A 22,756-nucleotide genomic window follows, 5' to 3' on the forward strand; every position below is an offset into this window, starting at 1 on the left:
ATAATAGAGAAGAGATCTTCCGTGGAAGGTCCCATGGTGTAATGGTTAGCACTCTGGACTTTGAATCCAGCGATCCGAGTTCAAATCTCGGTGGGACCTAATAGAGATTTTATATTTTTTTATTACTCTAATAATCAATTTTTTTTATCTTTTGCTTATAAAGCTAAATACACTAGCATCAAAATCTGTAATTTGTATGTGTAGTAATTTCTGTTAAAACATCGTAGTTTTATAATTCTACAATGTGCTTTTTGTTTCCTGTTTTTTGCTGTTTGTCTGTTGGCTTTTGGTCAAAAAGGCAAGAGTGAGCAAGAGACAAACAGTAAGAAACAGGAAACAAGGAGCACATTGTAGAATTACCATACATGTTTACTTCTGTCTCTAACCTAATCTTAACCTAACTTGTAGCTCCTTTTTACTTGCGCGTGCGAATACATAGTTGCTGCTAATACAAAGGCAATATGACGTTTATGTAGACCATGTGCTAAAATATTTTTGCGAATTCAATTGATTGCGAGTTGGAAGAGATGGCCGAGCAAAACGATTCCGTGGTAGTCATTAAAGCGAAGCCTGTTCGCAAAGTTTTCAAGGCTCCCACGAGAGTCAGCAAAATTCCTGAGGAACTCTTGAACGATCCTCTACTGAATTCTGCCATAGCGGCTTTACCCGAGAATTATAATTTTGAGATACACAAGACGATATGGAGAATCAGAGAAGCCAAGGCAAAGAGAGTAGTTCTCCAAATGCCAGAAGGCCTTCTGATATATGCTACAACTATAGCTGATATCATTGAAGACTTTACTGAAGCAGAAACTGTTATTATGGCCGATGTCACCTATGGTATAATTAGATGAGTAAATCCAATGCTTTTAATATTTTTTAATATCATTTTATTATAGGAGCCTGCTGTATAGACGATTATACGACACGAGCATTAGATGCAGACTTTCTGGTCCACTATGGACACTCGTGTCTTATACCTGTAGATCAGACTGCTGGCATTAAAGTACTTTATGTATTTGTTACTATAAAAATTGATATTTCACATTGTGTAGACTGCTTGAAAGTAACTCTATCAGTTACCACAAAGATAGCACTAGTCAGTACAATACAGTTTGCTACGACAGTACAAGCAGTAGCAGCAGAATTGAGAAGAGAAGGATATGAAATATCAGTGCCGCAAAGCAAGCCACTCAGTCCTGGAGAAGTACGATACATTCTTTAATATGGTTAATTATTAATTTGATATGCTAAACAATGACTTTTAAAGATTTTAGGTTGCACTGCACCACAAGTTCGATGTGCTGATGCAGTGATGTACATAGGAGATGGCCGTTTCCATTTAGAGGCTGTTATGATTGCTAATCCTAAGCTGAGAGCGTTTAAGTATGACCCATATGCGAAGAAATTAACTGAAGAGTTTTATGATCATGAAAGAATGTTGAAGACCAGGCATGAGGCGATACAACGTGCTACTGAAACCGACAAATACGCTTTAGTGCTTAGCACTCTAGGCAGGCAGGGTAGTCCTCGTGTATTGAAAACTCTGCAAGATAAAATTGAGGCTTTAGGAAAGGAAAACGTCGTTATATTACTGTCGGAAATATTCCCAGATAAAATCAAGCTGTTCAAAGATGTTGACGCTTTCATACAAGTACGATCTCTTATGAGATAAACATCACTTTTAAAAAATTTACTCATCTCTTTACTAATATTTTTACATTTAATTTATTCTGTATTGTATTTAATTTATGAAAAAAGTAGGATTATATTTAATTTAAAATAAAAAACTATATACATATTTGGAAGAAATATATAATTTCAAAAGAGAGAGAAAGAGAGGGAGCTATGAAAAAGAAAAAATATTTAATCAAGTTAATACGTAGTTTAAGTGTCATGTTAAATTATATCAATATATTTTATTCAAGGTTGCGTGTCCACGATTGAGCATTGACTGGGGTGTTGCATTTGAGAAGCCATTTCTCACACCCTATGAGGGCGCTGTCGCTCTTCGGATGGCAGAGTTTGATAAAGATCGACCGTATCCCATGGATTTCTACGCTACGATCAGCCTTGGACCGTGGACCGCTAATCACAGAGAATCTGAAATGGAAAAAACTGATGCCTGTTGTGGTAAATGTAAAATGGATAAATAAAGGGGTTATAAATATGCAATTCGAATTTGTTATGAAATCGTCAACCTGTTAAATTAAATGAAAATGTCTCTCCCCGTCTTATCACAATTGCTTAGTTAGTTTTTTTTTTAAATAAATTTTTCATTAGACGTTGATATAAATTCGAGCAGGTGTATTTGAAGTCTGTTCATATTAAATCCCCGTCATCCCTAAGTTGTTGCTAGCGGAGCGATAATGGGCAGATAGGAGGGTTCGCGTGGGCGAATTACGTCATACGCCCACCTGTAGCCCGCTCATACATAGACACTGCAATATCGTATATAAAGGGTGTGCAAAATGCGGCACAGCACTTGTTGGTATTCGTTTTTTACCACTTGCTTTTTATTATTAAAAAACAAACGTTAAATTGAACGTATTTAGAATGTATTGATCATTTCAACTTGTTTACAAAACACCTCGATGAGATCATGTGAAAAATTGTATGGAAAAAATATATAGATGTGAAAAGCTAAGCTATTCATTTATACAAATCACGATATTCTCAATCTAAATTATTTTTTTGAATATCGTTATTTGTTATTTTATTTATTGTTAAAGAAAATAGTGTACAAGGATAAAACGATGAATATCGTATGCAGGACAAGATTATTGATGTATAGATAAAGAAAAGAGCACGGAGTACATGATAAAATATCGGGGGTGGAAGGCGGCGCCGGCCGCACCCCGGCGTCGCAACGTCAGTTGACGTTCCAGCGTGGCTCAACAAGTACACGCGGTGCTTAGTCCACGGTTTCAAATTTTGGGAAATCTATGACGTGACTTGTCATACAGTTATTCGATGTTAAAATGTATTAAATTGATGAAATTAACGCGAATTGTGAAAATAAAATTACACAGGTCATTTTTTAACATCATTAATCAACGATCTGACCATCGATATTGATAAGAAGTAAGTCACAGAAAATGTCAAGCATCAATTTTATATCTTCAATTTCGTAATATACTTTTATTCTGATTCTCTTTGCTTACAATTTGGGAACAAACAGAAAGGTATATATAGATATAGAAAAATATATGTCCCTGATAGAAAAAGATTTTATGAAAAAGTACCTCTATTGAAAAAAATCACTTCACAAAGTTATTAACAAAATCGTGTAATGTAGACAAGTAGACCACATAATAGATAAGTGATTTAAAAAAAAACACAATTTGAAAAATCGCATAATATTAGAACTAATTTTATTCATCATGATTTTATTGTCATTGTATTTTAAAAAATTGAATGATAGACATAGAAGAAAAAACATATATTTTTTAAATTACGTGATTTATTTTTATTACGATTTATCTTAATTGCATGATTTCGTTATGTAATTTTGACGTGATTCTTTCTAGTAGAGACACAAAAATCACATAGATTGAGACAAGATATTAAAAATGTTTAATTTTTCATAGATATCTATAGCGAGACGTAGAGTGTGAGATTTGTTTGAGAATAAAGGATTTTTTGATTTATAAAAAGAGAACAATAGCCGCTCTACATCTCACTACGAATATCTACTATGAAACATTAAGACCTTATCTCAATAATCTATATAGTTTTTCGTAAAAATTTTTCCCAGGGGTTGAGGGTGAGAAGAGAGGATATTCTGTTTTAAAATCGTGACTGATAAAATTTAATTATTGCTTCGTTAGAAGAAAGGAATATACTATGCGGTCTAAAGTGACAAACGAGAATACTTGGGCTACAGAATCGAAGCAGAGAAGTAATAAGAGGTTGCGACAAACGAGAAAAACGGAATCTTCGGGGTTGTCAAAGTCTTCCAAGGGAAATACAGCATGGGAAAGAACTCTCAGGAGACTGGAAAGCAATGAACGCGAGCGTATGAGGATGCACTGTATGAATGATGCGTTCCAGGTGCATATAAAGCGCTATTTCTCTCTCTCTCTCTCTCTCTCGCTATACATTATATCTAAAATATAAAATCTAATAAAGTATTAATAAATATTTGTTTCTGATATTTTTTGAAAAATCTCTTTTTAATCATATATAATTATATACGATATACGATGTTTTCATTTTGTAAGATATTTTAACGAATTTGTCTTTATAGTCCTTACGCGAAGTGATCCCGCATGTCTCGAAAGAGAAGCGGCTCTCAAAAATGGAGACATTAACGTTGGCTAAAAATTATATAGTGGCTCTTACGGACGTAATCTGCGCCATGAGAAGTGAGGAGCGATCAGATAATGAGCGAACCAACAACTCTGAACGTCAAGATTCGCCGATCATCGAACAGCAATTGAAATCGACTACTGTTTGCGTAAACGTTCCTGCTGCCTCGGAATCCTACGATTCGGAGACTAAAAATTTTTATCAAAACAAACATTCGCGATGGGAAAAAGATCAAGATAATATTACAGGCCTCTGAAAAGGTACGGCGCTAAAAAATATCGACGAATTGAGATTTCTTCAATGGCATTTTGACTATAGTCTTCCTTTCTTTAATCATACATGTATTTACGCCTTAAAAATTAACTCCAATATCCATATACATTTGGGCAAGTCTTATTAAAATTAATAATGTATCTTATGACTGATATAAACGATCTACGAAAATACTAACTGTTTGTGCCAAAGAAAGATAGTATTCATCGCAGAAACGAATATATATTAGAGAATATTATATTATTGATAGTAATGCTATAGTATTTTATTTCATATTTATAGAGAATATATATATATATTATATTACATTATAGTTTTCGATAATAAATAATGTAGAGAAATAATTATTTAAAGAAATGTTATATATTGATGTATAAATTCGTATATGTGATGAAGAGATTTTAAAAATTACATAAATTCTCATATACTTTTAAAAATAACAAATAAGTTACAAAAAATTATAAAATCTTATTATTTATTTATTGTAAATTACTTTACAAATTTTTTATATATATATATTTTTATCTTTTATTATAAATTTATGTGATATGTTATTAAGGCATATACAATGACAAACGGGCTAATTAATTGTAATAAATAATTATATATTTATTATACATATAAAATATATGTGTTATAATATAAATTCAAATGAATAAATTAAATTATATATTTGAGAAGCTTTGGATCAAAGTTTTATATTAATAATCTTCTATACTTCTTTTGTATAGAAATATAACATTGTGTCATTCAATACTTCATTGCAATATTACATAATAAACAATTATTTTATCCTTTATATCATGCTTGTCCAAAACTTGGACAAAATATTTTATATTATACAAATCACATCAGCCTCTATCACCAAATGAAATAGGCTGTGTCGTCAAATCGTGTAAATTGACTAGTACCGCTGTTTTTGTTTCCGAGAACTTCGGAATGCATATCAATCGTACTGCATGCCCTTCATCAGCTACACATGGTATACATGAATTATTTCATTTTGAACAAAAGTTGATAATTAAATCAGATTTTAAGAAATTCTACCTGTAACTAATTTTGTATCATATTCATCCATATTTCCAGCGAAATATATATCTGGCCATTCGTTGACAACGAATGGATCATTTTTAAAGAACGGATAAATCGAAAGCGTGTCTGGACCGGTTGGAGCATAATGCCTCCACATCAAGGTACGCTTCAGCCATTCCAATGGAGACAGCTGAGATAATCCAGCGATTTTCATAATATCTATGATTGGTCCGCCACAAGAACCGGCTACGACACGACCCCCAATATTAGCGATCCAAGGATTAGTCGCTCCATGCATGCTTTCAAATCTGTATTACACCTAAATTGTATTATGTAAAGAAAGTTTGACGTGAAGCTTAAATGTGTAGCTGTTACCTGGTCGATTTCTGTAAAGTACATGGATGAAAAGGCTGCTGAGGCATGCTATAATTGCAAGTAGGATCAAACTCTCCTGGCATCAAGACAACGCAACAGCAATTGAGAATATTGCTGAGAAAAGCGTCAAGCTTGTGCATTGCTATTATATCTTCTTTGATCTTAAGCTGATCATGCGATTTGATCTCATGATAGCCTTTGTGGCTATATATTTTCGTAGAGCTACGAATGGAGTTTCCTATACAATTATTTATACATGAATTACTATCGCTAGGCAGAAATTATCTTCGATTCGGTATTCGTACCAGCGATAATGACTTGAGCAACTGCTGCTTCTTCTTTTTGGGCATTGGCACATCCCGCCATTCCGGTTATCCATTCCGAAAGTAAATCTAAGCTAAACTCATCCGTGTTATTAACTAGATCTAATCCAGATACTAGCAGAATTTTTCCATCCTCCACCAATGACCTGCTTACACTGGAAGAAGGCTTCAGGTAGTATCCTGGAAAACACCAATCCTCTACCTAAGAGCAAAATTCAATATGAGCAAGTTCATAACAAGTTCATAACAATCCTGTCTATAGTCATAATTATGTAAGTATATACCCAAAATGTCCCATTTTCTAATTCATGTCCAAGTACCGCACAAACAAGCCCCGTGACTACTTCCTGTATATCCATGTGATTTCCTACTAATCTTACACGTAACGTTTCATCCTCCAAAAACAATTGGTCGTCAACTGATGCGTAATTATTACTACTCGGCTGAGCTTCCAGTTGAAGCTCCTTACTGAGGTCACGTAGAAGAGAAGGTTTCAGCCTCTGATCCTTATAAAGTACTCCTATTAGAATATAAGACTTTCCTAGGCTTTCCAGAGTCAGGTGTGAAATTTCTACATGTGGATAGTCGGCTACAACATACATAAACTGTAAATAATGTAAATAGAAAGATTCTGAGTGCATAAATATAACTTACTCCATTTCAGTTTCGCTCTACATAATGTGTCTTCCCGCAAATCATTCAGCCTAGCTGTATATATATTAAGAGAATCATCGTTATATCTTTTCTCTGTTAATTTAAATCTACCGAGATCTTTGAAGGAGACAATTTTACGATCATATTCGCTGGAATCGTCGATCTCCATTCCAGATTCAACTCGTTTCTGAAAATTTTCAAAGTCACGTTTTCGTATAATAAAACAGACAACGTATTAGAGACAATTATAAAAAAAAAAAAAAGAATGTTTAAAGAAGCATACTAATGCCTTTCATTGTTTTCCACATGTGAAGAAGCACTCGCATTTTAAAAGAAACATATGATCACGCTGTCATTGTGCGCCTTCGAAGTGTAGAAAGGTCAGACATATCACCTAACTAATCCATTAATAAGCAGAGATCCTCATTTATCCTCAAGAAAAAGGAAGAATAGTTCGTATCTTCTCTCATATGACATACGAAATTTTAATTTACAAAAACAGGTGAAAATTGTTTTCAGAATTTTTATATGAAAATCTCGAAACAGTTTTTAAAAATATCGGAAAAGTCTATATATAATTTTTCTTAGAATTTTTTATGTATATGAATTATGAGATATTCTATAATATTTCTAAGATTTCTTATTCTATAATTTTTGAAAAAGTATTTATAATTTTGTCAAATTTATAAAATTTTATGTAATTATAAAATGTAAAATTTCAGAATTTATATATAAGAAGAGTTGTAAAAAAGATACAAAACTTGCTCGACATTTCTGAGTTTTTCAATTTGTATAAAAAATTTAAAATTTTCTAAAGAATTATAATAAAACAAATTTTCTAAAAAAGTTGCAATATTATTTGGAAATTCTGAAAATTTTTTTTAAATATATAAATAATTTTGGAAGAAATTTTCATAATGAATATTTAATTAATACTAATAAATTTCTCTTGTTGCAATATAGGTGTACAAGCTAGAAAAAGCATCTGGCAAAATTGGTTGCGCTTCTAGCACCCTGACAGTGACCGTCATTGAAGTTGCATCTACACTCTGCAGTTCTCGGTGTACTCGTTCCTGCACCATCTGGTTCGTGTCAGGTGAAGGTGGTACAGCGACGAGGCGGTCTTGGTCTTTTGCGGTGGACTCGACGTGGCGAAAAACGTCTTCTGTTTTCACTCATCTCTTCCCCATTGTTAGGAAATGATACCAAATTGCCTCAGGAACGTCGCCGTGCAATCGTCGAGACGAAATGTAAGTGCACCGAAGCATGACCTCTAAACACGCCGCGTCGTGCTTTCCGTGTCAGGGTCTCATTACGAATCCCAGACACTCTTACTTGCGACACCGTATCTCATGAGTCTTCTTCTTTCCTCAATATCTCGCATATTCGCCAGTTTGGGAGCTGGAACGAGGTAATTATCACTCGCGATTCGGTTGTGCGCTGCGGTTCGCTGCCGCCTTATGTTTGCTTTGAATTTGTATTTGATATATGTTAACACAAAAATTCAGAACTTTGAGTTTTCTGGAGAACACAATCCACTGACTCACAAGATTATGTAAATTTCACGCTGTCGCACGTGCTACAGTTACGTACTCACAATATGTTTTTACGTCGTCACACAGATACTGATTAGATACTGATGTTTCTAGGTGGCTTCGTTTTTCTCAAGCAAGAAAAATAATTATGCAACTGAAGCCTCCTTCGAAACCAAACCGTTTCGTTTGCACAAATTAGACCATGGCCCATCTACTCAGGTTACAGTGACTCGGGATGATGCTATTGAACTATTTAAGCAGCTACATACGATACGTCGTATGGAAACGGCTGCTGGTAACTTGTACAAAGAGAAGATCATTCGGGGTTTCTGTCACTTGTATTCTGGACAAGTAAAGACCACTTTCATCTTTTCGAAATATTTATTTGATTCGGAAACACTTTTATTTTTGTTGCTTTTTCTTTGCAGGAAGCTTGTGCAGTTGGCATGAAAGCTGCGATGAGACCCCAGGATGCTGTAATCACAGCTTATCGCGCACATGGATGGACTTATTTAATGGGCATCGATGTATTTGGTGTTTTTGCGGAACTTACAGGTAGACAAGGTGGCAATGCCAAAGGCAAGGGTGGCTCCATGCACATGTACTCTAAGAACTTTTATGGAGGAAACGGCATTGTGGGCGCTCAGGTTTGCATTAATCTTAAAATTCAATTTAACATCGTTGAGATTACAATTTTTAAAAACTGGATTATTTTAACATTGTCACAATTGTAATTAGGTGCCACTGGGAGTTGGAATCGCTTATGCACAAAAATACTTGAATAATGGTGGAGTCTGTTTAACGCTGTATGGCGACGGCGCAGCCAATCAGGGTCAGGTGTTTGAAGCATATAATATGGCAAAATTGTGGGATGTACCCTGCATCTTCGTTTGCGAAAACAATGGATACGGAATGGGTACCAGTGTGGATCGAGCTGCGGCAAGCACGGAGTATTATACCAGAGGCGACTATGTTCCCGGAATATGGGTACGTTAATCCATTTTAAAGGATTCGTATTTTATTAAAGTAGATTTACACATAATGAAAATTGTATTATAGGTGGATGGAATGGATGTGTTAGCCGTAAGAGAAGCCACGAAATTTGCGATCGATCATTGCACGTCGGGTAAGGGACCCATTGTCATGGAAACTGTGACATATAGGTATAGCGGACACAGTATGTCGGATCCTGGAACCAGCTATCGTACGCGAGAAGAGGTACAGGAGGTTCGACAGACCCGGGATCCTCTCACCAGCTTTAAAGAGAGAATTTTAAATTCTAATCTGGCTACTGCGGACGAAATCAAAGTCAGTCGATGTCTCTTTTGTTAGATTTCGCAATTAATGTTACCTATTAGTAATTTATCTCATCTGATGATGATCTATGTAGATAAGCGATCTTTTTTTGTCTCAGGCAATAGAAGGTGAGATTAGGAAATCGGTGGACGACGCCATGAAAGCTGCCAAGAACGATAAGGAGATTCCACTCAACGAGCTCACTGCCGACATTTATACGGAATGTTTAGAGAAGGAAATTCGGAACACGTCACCTTTCGATCCTCTATCGCACACCAGACTAGGGCCAGCTGTAAATGCTTGAAACTGCTCAAAGATTATTTTCTAATTACTGCAGTCTCGTGCCACGTCCTCAATGTTTATAGACTTATAAACTAGTTGTATAGAAGCGTACATGCACACGTTTTTTTTAAATTTGAGGCTGTATATTGTTTCGTCAAACAAGAACTGATATATTGTCGAAACAGATTCGAGTGCAATTATTGCGTACCGATATCTTGATATGCTCCAATACGCACGCGTAACATTGTATATTGCAGTCCAACACGACTGACGTGTGAAAAAGAAGATCCATATTTTCGATAATTTGGTGAATTAAATTTATAATCTCACATTTATTTCCAATGTGAAAATTATCACGAAAGGATCTTTTACAATACAACGTGCGCCTAAGATCTGAGCCATTTGTTATAATGTGTTAAAATAAAAATCTAAAAAAATAAAAATTTGTTATAAAAATAAGAAATGATTCGTTTTTTTTTTAAAAAATAAGGGTAAATTTTGAATGACAGAATTTGATGCAAATATTGAAATACTCCCATTTTTTTCTGAGTGCTATCCAGATATTTTATCTTTTTTGTGTTTACCGAATATAAACGAGGATAACATACCTGAGGATTACTCTGATGGAAATTTGATTTTATACACTTCTTGGGAGATGTTCGTTTCTACCAATGTAGTTATATCACTGATTTCCATACTGTGTTATATACAACACTATCTGTGATTTAGATAGTATAGAGAAACCTGTAAGTTATATTTTAATTTTGATTTATCTAACTTTTCATATCTTTTTTAGTCATAAAAATTATAAAAAATAGGTAAAGAGTAAGTTGAATCGAGATTAAAATTATCTATATTAGCAGAAACAGATAGGTAGAAGAGATTTAAAAAAGTTGTATGCTGGGTAAGATATTTTTGAATGGCGATTAGTCGAATCTCGAGAGGTATCGAGAGATCGAGAAAGAAAGAAGCATCGAATGTGTCGATCAGTCGATATCGAACGTCGGCCATATCTCTGTGGTGGCGAGCGAGCAGGTACAGGTGCACGGTTAACCAACGCTACGCGGACGATCTTTGTTGAAGGTCAGTTTATTCTGCGAAAAAAAATGTCTCGAATCGTTGCAGTGAAGGAATATCTCGAGAAAACGTTGAAGGATGATAGTAAGCCGTGGACAAAGATGTTCGCCCAGGCGGAGGAGAAGACCGGCATCGATCGGCTGTACATTTTTGTCGGTGAGTCGCCCGGTGGTACAATTATGCAGATTTCCAGTCATTCCTATTGATTGCCCGGCTCGACCAAGCTCGGATAATTATTCAGCCTCATGTTAATGCGATTTCGCGGTTTCTTAGAACTCGTTATCACGCACTCGTTACGCAATAACTAGTTACACGGTCTCATCGTTTTCATGTTACGCTGTTTTTCCTTTGATAAATATATTTCGAAATTACTGTCGAAAATCTGCAACCTGTTGATCTTTGCCCGGGTCATCGTACACTTGGGTGACGATATCGCTTTCAGATACTCCGTTATTTTCTGCTTGTTTGCATCGACATTTTTGCAAACAGCAGTATGTTGAATTTAAAATAGAGATACTTTAGATTAAGTTATTCTTATTACTTTTATTATTTATTTATTTATCGGTAGGATCATTGATGTTGCTGGCTATATACTTGGTATTTGGATTAGGACAACAGCTAGTATGTAATATAGTTGGTTTTGTTTATCCTGCATATCAATCTATGAAAGCATTGGAAAGTTCTAAGAAAGAGGATGACACAAAATGGCTTACTTATTGGGTGGTTTTTGCTGTATTTACTATAATAGAATTCTTTTCTGAATATATTGTTTGCTGGTTTCCAGTCTATTGGCTGTTTAAGGTACAATCCTAAAAGTACTTACCTTAAAGACAAATCCTGCCAAGGACAAATATATTATTAATTATGAACTTGTACACAGTGTGTATTCTATATATGGTTGATGGCGCCAATTGCCGAGTATAATGGCTCCTTGATTCTATATCGTCGTATCATCCGTCCAAAGTTCATTCAATATCAACCTGGATTGGACAGATTTTTGTCTAATGCACGTGACACAGGTAAGGTCATTTTTTTAAATAAAAAATAATTTAGCTTCCTTAAAAATATGGATATCAATGAAAATTTATTTGCAACATAAATATAAATCAAAACATGAATATAAGAATTTATTATTCTTGTAGCAGTTAAGACTGCGACAGACGCATTGCTGACCAACAAGCAAGAATAATGAAGCTGTAAATCAAACAAATAGAAAGTCCATTTGTGTCTTTCCCTTTTTACTCATTCCCAGCGGAGAGAGCGTGAATTTTGTGCTTTACCGAATATTACCGAGCGTTGTTACATTAACGACTACAAAGATGAAGAAAATGCCAAACAAATAGAAATTTTTGATTATTCTAGATATTATAAGCAACTTGCAAATAGATCAGAGAAAACCAAAGTTATCCAAAATTGTGAATAGATAGCGAATACGAATGATGCACGAACGAAAAAAGCCTCCCTCTGAAAATAAATCATTTATAGTACAATAGTTTGTCTTTAAAATTACAAAATGATTAAAAAAAATTTCTTCACGGAGAAATAAGCGTTTTATTTTCAGATAAGCTCGGCTCATTGTTTGTAGAGATTCCGAGCCAGCTGAAAACAAAACTTGGAATGTTTTTGTATGATAGAATAGACTGCGCGTGTTTTTGCCATTTCTGTAATCATTGATAATGTACTTGTGTTAATTAAAGTAAAATACTTTAATTTTAGAGGAGAATTTCACCAACATTAAAGTCATTCATTATTAATGCCGGTTTCGAACGGTAATTTGAGATATTTTTTTTATGAGTCGCCAGATCGCTAAAGCTACATGCGCGAAAAAAATTTCTAGAATCTGCCGAGGCTCGAACCCAAGTTCATTAGCATGGTAGACAGCACACGAGTCTACCATGCTTATATGAAACATTAAATTCTTCTGATTTCATTGTCTTTATTTCAAAATAGCTATTTCTTCAACTAACGTTACATATTGTTAATATTTCGATCCTAAAATATTTACAATATTAAAACGTCTGAAATAGTTAAAATACGATGTTGGTGAAATCGGCTTTTACTAGGTACGTTTTAATAGATAAGTCATTTATTAAGCAATGTTGATAAGAAGCTGGTAAGATTGATTCAAATATATAAAAATAGCAAAAACTCGAGATAATCGAAAACAATATATATATATATATTCAGATACGTAAATATACGTCGATAAATCAATTTAATTAAAAATTTAAATTTTTTATGACAAGTATGTTGCCATTCAATTGTTATATCATGATATATAAGGCGAGACTTCTGAAACAAATCAGGTATTATGCCTTCTAGTTAGTTCATGAGTCGTCAATGAAACGACACGCACAATTAGCTTAAAATTTGTACATTATATATGTGAGATTGTATCGTAACTTGCATGCGATTGTCTTCTTATGTTTATAATATATTTTACCAACATCCTCTTTAAGTAGCTTCAATTTTGAAGTACAGAGTTAAGCTTAGGAGATGTGTATATTGCTCAAATTAAGCCACAATCTTGTACAACTTAATAATTTGTCCGATCAATTCAGTGCTCCATTTGTGGATTCTATAAAAAGCTAATTTTTCTATATCTTTTTTTCGTCACTTTTAAAGCTCTTCATACACATATGAATGTTACTAATTGTTGCTGAGAGGTGAATATTACGGGTTTTAAACAAAATTGTAAATTTAGAGATATTGACAAAAAATTATATAAGTCACTATACACGCACCGCAATAAATATGTTTTTATTTTATACACTTCCTTTTCTTCCACCCTTTTTCTATCTTTCACTAATAACTGACGTCATTTACGGAAATCAATTTCCTGTAATGCGTTCCTGTGGACAGTTCAATAATTATATTATAGCATTAATTAAATGATAAAAGCAAAATAAAATTTAACTTTGAAGAGCACAAATGTGTGTGTATGCATATATATATATATATATATATATATATATATATATAAGCGCACAATATTAAGTAAATAAATTACGACGAAATGAATACGCATTTCAGAAAAATTGTGCAAATATAAATTAAAAGTTATTTGCCAATATTATAAATAAGAGTATAAATTGATCAATTTGTGCTCTTTAGAATTTAAATTCATGAAAAATGCAAGAGAATTACATTTCTTTGAAGTGGAATTTCTCCGCTGTCAATGCGAGCTTTCTTATGTGACGAATAGTGGATGCAGCTGCAATCTGTACCTCTGGATCGTCCGAGCCCACCAAGCGCAATACGTACTGTTTAAAAATTTTCATCGATAGTTTTAAATATATATTCCATGAAAGTTTTCTCCGCAAATTGTCGTTTCGATATATTGATGAGGAGATAATTAATCAAATTAAGTTAAAAAGTAATTTTAAATATATATCTGAAACTTTTATTTGTTATATACTAAACATTCTATTTACGAAAATATTCATAGACTATTAGCATTTATATTGTTGGTGGTTATAAATTAATTATATGTTTATTAGTGTTTGTGAAAAAATATTTATTTTCGAATAAAATAAAATTTTTAGTTTCAAGATTTGATTTCATAAAGTTATGAAACAATTCTTCTTTAGCATCGAGCAATTATCACGTATATGCAAATTCCTATGGTCTAATTATACCTTAATAACGCCGCAAGTGTGCATGGTCACGCAATTTAAGGGCTCCTTGCTCAAATGGTACACAGCAATGCAAACACCCTTCAACACGTTCTTGTTCTTGCTGGTCATGTAATTAACCAATGGCGCAACAGCATTTAGTTTGCCAAATTCGTAACTGTTTCGGTCCCAGTCGCAGCAATAGGCTATCGCCAGTGTCAGATTAGCGCGCAAGTTCTCATCGTTCTTTAAAAAAAATAGTCGTTTTATTATGCAGATATTTTAATTAAAAATATTTAATCACAAAGTAAAATATTTAAATGCGACTGCTTTATGGAAAAACGGAGTAACTTTTTTTAAAAATCATAATTAAATAATTAATCTGATAGAAAAGAAATGAGGAATTATATATGAGGAACACACTGGTATGTGCGCATTATGTTTTAATTTCATATACCACAAAAGTTTTGATTAAAAAAATTAAAGATTTTTTAAATAAAACCTTTATTTGTCTATTGATCTATTTTGTAATGCTTAAAAATAATAAAAACTTATTCTCGCAATTATATTAATTATTATCTTTTTGCCACGAAGTAGTCGCGCAAATTCTAAACAGAAACCATCATCATAAGCAGCGTTGAACCAACCGTTTCCACGAGGGCGGCCAGTTTTTTCACGACGCCGTGATCCGTCAGGATGCCCAAGTTCTCAGGATCAGTGGCAATTTCCGCGATCATGGCGCAGACCGCGCTGAGCACTTCCGTATCTTTACTCTCTAGGAGACTGACGGTGAGCTCCAAGCCGCCCACGAAGGCACGCACCATCTCAGGAGAATCCTTGGCATAGCGGATGCAAGGTACCAGAGCGAGGCAAGCATTACGCTTGATCACATCACTGGGATGCTTCAGCAGGGACCAGACTAATCGCACACCGTCCAACCGATGCTCCGGATCGTTGATAATGTCCATGCATTTCTCATTGACGGCACACTCTTTCAGCACCAGTGGCACGTTCTCTAATAATGGCTCATACGTGGCGCTCAATAGTCTAATCTGCAAAGGTCCCTGAAGCACTCATTCTGCGGTATCGCAAATACTGGAGTAACGAGGAAACATCGATCGTCATGGGAATGGTGTAGTGCACGTTAACTCGATTAATCATCGAGAATGGTACTCGCAAACCTTCCGATGCACAATCCAATTTTCGGTTCATTTGAAAATTATCTCTCATATAAACTCCAACGGGATAATTAAACTTAAATGGGTCAATGCAGCGATATTCCAATAAAATTGATAATTGATAATCATTATAAATTGTATAATATATACGATGAGAATTCATCTAGTAATTGCTCGAGGATCATTAAAAGAACCACGACTATCGATTTTATTACATCGATCTGAATATTTGTTCTGAATGTGGGAAGGATCTCTCTCTCTCTCTCTCCACCATCTACATAATATATTAATTTTTTTAAATATTTCTTCCATTTTGATACAATATTCTAGTTATATGTAGAACACGTGGCGAGATAAATAATTAATCCAAATATATATCTTACACATAAAAATTATCTTGTTCGGAAAAGAAAAAATATTCTATTCTCCGTGGTGTTACATCATCTTTGAGGTCATCAATATGTATGAATATTCCTTCCTATATAATCCTAATGTACAAACAAGAGCTCGACATGCAGATATAGGCAAAGTTTGGTCCAGAGAGAGAGAGAGAGAGAGAGAACGAGAGAGAAGAAAAGCACAGATAGAAGTGTACTCCTGACTTTGAACGGTCTTTACCAGTTTCGGTAGACCCTCGTTAATCCTCAAGACGTCCCTGTTAGTAGGATCCTTACAGCACTCGGCAAGGGCGCCTACGACATTGGCTAACACCCTTTCATCCTCATTTTCCTCGAGCAGAGGTACTAGCGACGCTACCAGACCGTTCTGATTGAACCTCATTATGTTCTCGGGACTGATGGCACACTTCCAGACGCCGCCGGTGACCGCGGCTAGCAGACGCTTGTTGGCGTGCACCTCCTCGTTCTGCACAAGTTTGCAAAGTGGGTCCAGACCACCAGCTCGACGTACCATCATTCGAGTTTCCCGATTCGAAGCGCATTTGAAGATGGCTAAAGCAGAGTTCTCCTTCAGCTTCACGTTATCATTCTTCAAATGTCGCACCAAGTCGTCGATGATGCCCACTCGTTCAAATGCCTCTCTGAAAACATTCTACAGATACACCAATAGATATTGGCACAAGCTACAAGGAAATTATATTTATAATGAAATTTTAGAAATAGAGTTCAATTAATTACGATTTTAATAAATGCGACAGTAGAGTTCAAATAATAATGATAATCCGGGACATTGATGCCTGGTATTTAAATTTCATGGTATTTAACTTGTTTTCGATTATTAATATAATGATAATTGTGTTTTCTCCACGAATCATTTTCATAATTTTAACATATATATTTTGTTCAAATTGATTTAAATTATTTTAATGAACACTATTAATAGATAAAGAATAAAATTCAGTAAACCAGATCAGCACACTGCTGCACGACGCCCATCGTGGATACGATTAGCTGAGTGTGTTTCGATTTTAGAAAACGCGACATCAAACGAACAACACCATGTTTACGAAGTTCCTCCTTGACCTTCGGACTGCTGCCCAAAGAATCTAAAACCTTGGCACAACCTATGGCGACGGCCACGAGTTCTTTGCTGGCCTCGCTTAATTCATCGTATGACCGACGAAGAACTTCGTCTGGTACATCCATTACATCCAGCTGTCAAACAAAAAGAGTCAATAGATAGTTAGCTCATATGAAAAATAATATTTTATTCATAATACACACACGAGTCATTCGTCATTTTTCTGCACATTTCTGGTTTTTTTTTTTTTTTATACCAGAAGTATCTGGCTAAATAAATAGTCTTTATCTTGTCATCTTTTTTTTTTTAAACACACAACTTTACAAATATAATGTTTTCTAAAGATGTTTTAAAGTATATATAAACTTCTGTTATATAATTTTTGTATATTTATAAAAGTGATGAAAATTAATTCAGAATACGAATATCATGTATAATAAAAGATCGGAATATCACCGTTAATAAAAATGTACTAAAGATTGAATATCGTATATATAGCAATTTTGGAATAAGAAAACTTATTTGTCTTATTCGAATACTGATGACTGGATAACTTACGATGAGCGGTATTCCACCGCGAATTCTGATTTGTTTTCTGGCCTTTCGGACTAGAGCTATAATGGCCATAGTTTCGGCTGCCAAAATCTACGAGGATTACAAATTAACATTACATAACGCGACAAAACCAAATGTATAATAATATAATAACTGCATAAAAATTAGATTCAAGATTTTTCAGAATTTAGTATTTTTAACTTGACGAACATTTTGCTGATTGACAAATGAATCGGATTCTGAGTTAAATATAAAAACAGTTATAGGACGATTAATTAATTGAAGGAGTTATATGACAAAGGTGAACGACCTGGATATCTCTGGCGGGATGCTTCAACATTTGAATTAATGGCGTCGCAATGTCCAAGTCAATTAAATATCGCTTCATCTCCATGGAAGTCGCGATTTGCAGTAAAACCGACAACGAGCCATTCTGACACTTGATGTCGTTCGTTTCGAGGAGATTCACTAAAACTTCGAGACCTCCCATTTCTTGGATAGCCTTCTGTATGATCTGCACTATCACGAATTTATTATAGAGAATGCTCGATTATGTAGATACAAGAGAGACAGATTATTTTTTATATTAAAGAATTTTTTAAAAATTGATGTAAATAGAGATAATGAAGCAAATTACTAGAATTATTGATTTTGTTATATAACATAGTTGGATAACATTTTTTCTTGCAACCTAATTTAATCTCGCAATAAAAATATAACGGACCTTGTCAGTGAGATCGTAATCCTTTAATAAACACAAGGACACCATGGTGGCAGTCTGATTGCCGGCCTTCATGTACTTGATAAGTTTCTGTATGTGCCAGAATTCGGAAGGCACTTCCGGATGATCTTCCTGATATCTAGCCTCTTCCTCATTCTCGGACTCTGGCTCGTCGTCCGAGCTTTCCTCCTCGGCTTTTTCGCTGACAAGACGAATTCGAGGTCCATAGGGTTCGCCGGTGAGCAAGGACACCTGTTTCGGAGGCTCCGGCTCGGTGGTCTCCACGATTTCCGGTTCTGGTCTACATAAACGGACCTAATATCGCTTAATCCTACATTTCTTATTTATAATTTTGAAAAGATATTCCGAATCCCATTCCAGTTTTCCGAGAAAGGAACATGAAAGATTCGAAATATATATAATCGATAAAAATTATTATAAAATTCGTCAGAAATTATTACGTTGTATATATGGTACATAATTAATAATTACAGAATATAAAATCAACAATAACGGAAACGTAACTACAGATTTTTGGGATGATTCGTCTCCACACGTGATTTCGTGTCCGTTTGCTTACTCAGTACGTTCCAATTCCTGCACAGCTTCTTTTGCCGGCACAACGTCTTTCTTCTTTTTTGGGGGCATCTTTTACAGCGAGCATTAAATTCACGATAAATTCTCTCTCGCAAGATCCCGAGAATATCGAAGGAGGAAAGTCTTTTTCTTACTCTCGTCTTTAACTCGAAACTTTGTCTATCCTCAAAAGCTACTACAGCGAACTATCGATCAAACAATCACAGCCAATTTCACTGTCTTGTCAAAAATAAGGAAATTTTAAATGCTTGTCAAAAAAAAAAACAGAAACGAAATGTCAATTAATTGCTTTTGCAAAATTTTATTGTCTATAAAGTAAATTTTAAACGTTAGTTTCCATTTGGATATCTATAAAATTTTCAGTTAAAGGTATGCTGTTCTATATTATACTTTTGGAACGTAAAATAAAATGAGTGTTTTTTTTTATACTCGACGAAAAAGATACTTCTATAATGCAGTTTAAAAAGCAAGAATAAAAGATAGATTTATTCTAAAAGGTCATCGTGAAAGAGCTCGTAATTAACGTGTGCCGCGCGTGAAAATATCACCTGAATTATCGACAATATGCCCCGACAGGGAGATTTGTAAAAGTAATAAATATTCTTTTCACGGGGAGTTTTTCTAACAGAATCGATCAGGAAGCCGATTCGTATTGCCGGGAAGAAGATATTGCAGATACGGGATGGATACGAGCGAAATCTCGTTGAACAAATTCGAGCTTGGTGAAAGCGACACGGCGATCTTTGCGAAAATATGCATCGCCCGGAGGAGTTAGAGGAAAAAGATATAGAGAAGGGCTGCCGTGACAACATGAACAAATGTTCGTCGTGCATATATATGCTTCTCCGTTTGCTCTTGTTCTATTCCTGCTCTCGCTATGCGCCTGGCTCTGCGTTTGCCGATGGGGATTCGGCTACAATCTAAAAGACCGAGAAGTAATTCAAGCACGAGCTGCATTCAAGGAACGCACCAAGCTGAGAGAAAATGACTTTATTTCGATGATTTTTGGTTAAAAAGTCTCACTGCTTATTAACGTTAAGAATTAAAATAACGTTATTCTCAATCCTTATTTTGTGCGTTCCTTGAACGACTTTCTGCCAGAGATATCTGTTCTATTTATGTTTTTTCATTCATGATCTCTCCGCACTTATATAATGTTCCTCGTGTTTACTTTGCAGATCGCCTATTGCCTAGTGGCCTATTTTATCATTATCACATTCCTGAACGTTGTATTCCTGGGACATATACGATTGTTCTACGATTATCCGCCGGAAGTGGTCGGTAATTAATCGGGTTATCGATAGAGTGATAATAGGCGACGTCATCTTCTTGACGGCCGCTAGATGGCGCTACTCATACAGTTTCTGTGGCGACCGCCACCAGAGGTCCAACGGGACTCGCGCCAATTCTCATAGAGCCTCGATCTAAGACTCCCCCAGATGGCGCTACCATCGAGTGCTGCAAGCGGGTTGGAAATCGCATCGCTGCGCGAGCGGGGCTTGATTGATCGCGTCTAACCTAACTTAAAAGTGGAACTGCTACGGTAAATATTTGTCAATAATCCTTAAACTCGTAGATTTAACGAGATAAGTTTTGAGTTTTGTCGAGCGTTTTATTAATTTTAATACGTTTTTAAGAGCATTTGTTATGTACTTGCATTTATTATGTCATAGTATGTTTTTTACGAAAAGATGCGAGCACGACGTATTCTCTAACTTTAATCTTCAAATGAATACCACCCCTTTAGGTGAAGTGGTACAGCACTTGATATTTAAAACCTTGTTCTAGAAAAGGAAAATGAAAAGTATTGTCCAGATGCCCAGAAATTTTAAGTTCAATACTCTTTATTCTGTCTTATAACAGTGTAACTAATATGTAAATGTTATTATATAACATAATAGTAAAAAATAAACTATAAAATTAAAGATTTTTTTTTTATGTTCTGAGCACTTACCAATTTGCTTGTCTTTAAGCCACCTAGCTACTTAAAGATCAAGTAAAACGTTCATGGAGGAAAAATATGGAAATGTAATTGCTTTTTACGTTATTTTCTAGATGGGTCTTTCACGGCACATGCAATTCATCAGCCGTACGATCTTCGTTCAGAACAACGACGTGGACAAGGCATGCCGCTTATTAAATCGCATATTGTCCAAAGAAGACATCTTCGGTCAGTATAGGCGAACGAGGTATTATGAGAAACCGACTCAAGTCAGACGCAGGATCAACTATGAGAGGTGCAAGTCAATCTACAACGAGGATATGGACAGAAAGATTAAATTTCTTCTACGCAAGAACAGAGTAGATCCTTATCCCGGTGCATCGTAAGGTGCGGCATAAGATTATCGTCTCAGATTGTATAATTGTGATAAATTTGTCTATCGATACCATATGATTTATTTATGAATAAATATTATCGAAAATATAGAAAATATCCTAATGTAATAATACCGATTATTTCATCTTCCAATTATTTTTACTTTATTCCCCGTGTATCCGATACAAATCGATTGAGGATACTTCCGTAGCTGAAATTGATAACTTCATTTATTCGTATTGAATGTCCTGACACATAAGATATTAACTTCTATTACATTTAACACGGACGGATCAGAAAGTATTCTTATACACAGACAAAAATTGACGAGTACATACTGAGACACAAAAATACAATCTGCAATCGGAGAAAATGGATCAATAGGAAATGTGCTTTAAACGTTAATGCGGCGCTAAGAAGTAAAATGAAAAATCATCCGGACAGAAACGCGTTTTCTCGCTATCTCACGCCATAAGTAACTCCGAGAAGTCGGTTTGCGCGAGGAACGCGCATTTCTCTCTTTCCCTCTCGCGCGTTCTTTTTTTTTTTCCTCCCTTTTCAACCCCTCTTTCCGTAAGCGACTTCCATCATCTTTCTTTCGCGAGAGGCGAGAAAAGACAAAACGTCCGGTTGGTTGGTCGGCTTTCCTGGCAACGACTCCGCCAACTTGGCGAAAATTGAATAGATAGTGGCGCCCGGACTATGCCAAGTTTTCCAGCGGGGTTTGTCGGTGGACAGGAGGGTAATTCAACCCCTCCTGTGGAAAGAGCGAAAAAGGACGAGAGAGGGAGAAACAGAGAGAACGGCGGTTGCTTCTGTATCCTTCACTTGGCGATAACGCCGTATTAGAGTAGGATAAGTACTTTCGCTCCTTCTCGCGAGTCAATTTTCAAAATCGTTCCCACAGCGAGGAACGTTTGGTAAAATGTCCTACTGGAATATTAGCGTGAAACTGGGAAACGGGATCTGGTATATTCGTTTATGTTCAGTGTCACTGCACGTCCTGGCTCGTCCTCGGATGTATTAGAATTCGATTTTCGAATAATTCTCGTTAAATTGGCGCTGATATTGAATTCCACAAACTTCTCCATTTCGATGATGATTGCTGCTATAAGCTTCATTTGAAATTCTTCGATT

General features: G+C 35.2%; 7 protein-coding genes and 1 non-coding gene across 12 annotated transcripts; 6 read left to right on the forward strand and 2 right to left on the reverse strand.

Moving 5' to 3' along the window:
- Positions 1–27: 27 nt before the first annotated feature.
- TRNAQ-UUG (transfer RNA glutamine (anticodon UUG)) lies at positions 28–99 on the forward strand. The gene has a single exon. It is a non-coding gene; the product is annotated as a tRNA-Gln (tRNA).
- A 96-nt stretch (positions 100–195) lies between these two features.
- Dph1 (diphthamide biosynthesis 1) lies at positions 196–2,156 on the forward strand. 2 transcript variants are annotated; one of them, XM_018545026.1, is made up of 5 exons: positions 196–322; positions 409–840; positions 900–1,207; positions 1,271–1,654; positions 1,929–2,156. In XM_018545026.1, exons 2-5 carry the CDS (start codon positions 528–530, stop codon positions 2,154–2,156), a joined length of 1,233 nt encoding a protein of 410 aa, XP_018400528.1. In that variant the 5' UTR covers positions 196–322; positions 409–527. The 2 variants fall into 2 exon arrangements, with proteins under 2 accessions (XP_018400528.1, XP_018400527.1); XM_018545025.1 differs by having other exon boundaries at positions 196–840.
- Positions 2,157–2,902: 746 nt separating this feature from the next.
- On the forward strand, positions 2,903–4,657 carry LOC108778034 (protein dimmed). Its single transcript, XM_018545093.1, has 4 exons — positions 2,903–3,084; positions 3,182–3,185; positions 3,831–4,053; positions 4,250–4,657. The coding sequence occupies exons 3-4, from the start codon at positions 3,847–3,849 to the stop codon at positions 4,565–4,567; spliced, it is 525 nt and encodes a 174-aa protein (XP_018400595.1). The 5' UTR covers positions 2,903–3,084; positions 3,182–3,185; positions 3,831–3,846; the 3' UTR covers positions 4,568–4,657.
- Positions 4,658–5,333: 676 nt separating this feature from the next.
- On the reverse strand, positions 5,334–7,306 carry LOC108778020 (DNA polymerase delta subunit 2). The gene is made up of 7 exons (XM_018545070.1): positions 7,252–7,306; positions 6,969–7,155; positions 6,599–6,903; positions 6,297–6,516; positions 5,992–6,229; positions 5,632–5,924; positions 5,334–5,557 (listed from the first exon to the last, which is right to left on the reverse strand). The coding sequence occupies exons 2-7, from the start codon at positions 7,135–7,137 to the stop codon at positions 5,436–5,438; spliced, it is 1,347 nt and encodes a 448-aa protein (XP_018400572.1). The 5' UTR covers positions 7,138–7,155; positions 7,252–7,306; the 3' UTR covers positions 5,334–5,435.
- A 750-nt stretch (positions 7,307–8,056) lies between these two features.
- Positions 8,057–10,476, forward strand: LOC108777898 (probable pyruvate dehydrogenase E1 component subunit alpha, mitochondrial). Of its 2 annotated transcripts, XM_018544890.1 has the most exons (7): positions 8,057–8,218; positions 8,362–8,379; positions 8,618–8,854; positions 8,932–9,150; positions 9,242–9,490; positions 9,563–9,811; positions 9,918–10,476. In XM_018544890.1, exons 1-7 carry the CDS (start codon positions 8,168–8,170, stop codon positions 10,101–10,103), a joined length of 1,209 nt encoding a protein of 402 aa, XP_018400392.1. In that variant the 5' UTR covers positions 8,057–8,167; the 3' UTR covers positions 10,104–10,476. The 2 variants fall into 2 exon arrangements, with proteins under 2 accessions (XP_018400392.1, XP_018400393.1); XM_018544891.1 differs by lacking the exon at positions 8,362–8,379.
- Positions 10,477–11,111: 635 nt separating this feature from the next.
- Positions 11,112–13,240, forward strand: LOC108777959 (Receptor expression enhancing protein A). 2 transcript variants are annotated; one of them, XM_018544980.1, is made up of 4 exons: positions 11,112–11,314; positions 11,727–11,959; positions 12,039–12,177; positions 12,304–13,240. In XM_018544980.1, the coding sequence occupies exons 1-4, from the start codon at positions 11,188–11,190 to the stop codon at positions 12,345–12,347; spliced, it is 543 nt and encodes a 180-aa protein (XP_018400482.1). In that variant the 5' UTR covers positions 11,112–11,187; the 3' UTR covers positions 12,348–13,240. The 2 variants fall into 2 exon arrangements, with proteins under 2 accessions (XP_018400482.1, XP_018400481.1); XM_018544979.1 differs by having other exon boundaries at positions 12,301–13,239.
- Positions 13,241–13,351: 111 nt separating this feature from the next.
- On the reverse strand, positions 13,352–19,353 carry gudu (Armadillo repeat-containing protein gudu). The gene is made up of 10 exons (XM_018545066.1): positions 19,286–19,353; positions 18,709–19,006; positions 18,295–18,498; positions 17,988–18,074; positions 17,315–17,563; positions 16,569–17,000; positions 15,420–15,824; positions 14,797–15,018; positions 14,306–14,421; positions 13,352–14,010 (listed from the first exon to the last, which is right to left on the reverse strand). Exons 1-10 carry the CDS (start codon positions 19,351–19,353, stop codon positions 13,977–13,979), a joined length of 2,115 nt encoding a protein of 704 aa, XP_018400568.1. The 3' UTR covers positions 13,352–13,976.
- Positions 19,354–19,634: 281 nt separating this feature from the next.
- mRpS21 (mitochondrial ribosomal protein S21) lies at positions 19,635–21,686 on the forward strand. 2 transcript variants are annotated; one of them, XM_018545061.1, is made up of 4 exons: positions 19,635–19,671; positions 19,931–20,237; positions 20,481–20,845; positions 21,358–21,686. In XM_018545061.1, exon 4 carries the CDS (start codon positions 21,358–21,360, stop codon positions 21,628–21,630), a length of 273 nt encoding a protein of 90 aa, XP_018400563.1. In that variant the 5' UTR covers positions 19,635–19,671; positions 19,931–20,237; positions 20,481–20,845; the 3' UTR covers positions 21,631–21,686. The 2 variants fall into 2 exon arrangements, with proteins under 2 accessions (XP_018400563.1, XP_018400564.1); XM_018545062.1 differs by having other exon boundaries at positions 19,648–19,671; positions 19,919–20,237.
- The last annotated feature ends 1,070 nt before the right edge of the window (positions 21,687–22,756 follow it).

This window comes from Cyphomyrmex costatus, unplaced genomic scaffold (genome assembly GCF_001594065.2).
Source record: "Cyphomyrmex costatus isolate MS0001 unplaced genomic scaffold, Ccosl1.0 scaffold474, whole genome shotgun sequence".
Taxonomy (NCBI): Eukaryota; Metazoa; Arthropoda; class Insecta; order Hymenoptera; family Formicidae; genus Cyphomyrmex; species Cyphomyrmex costatus.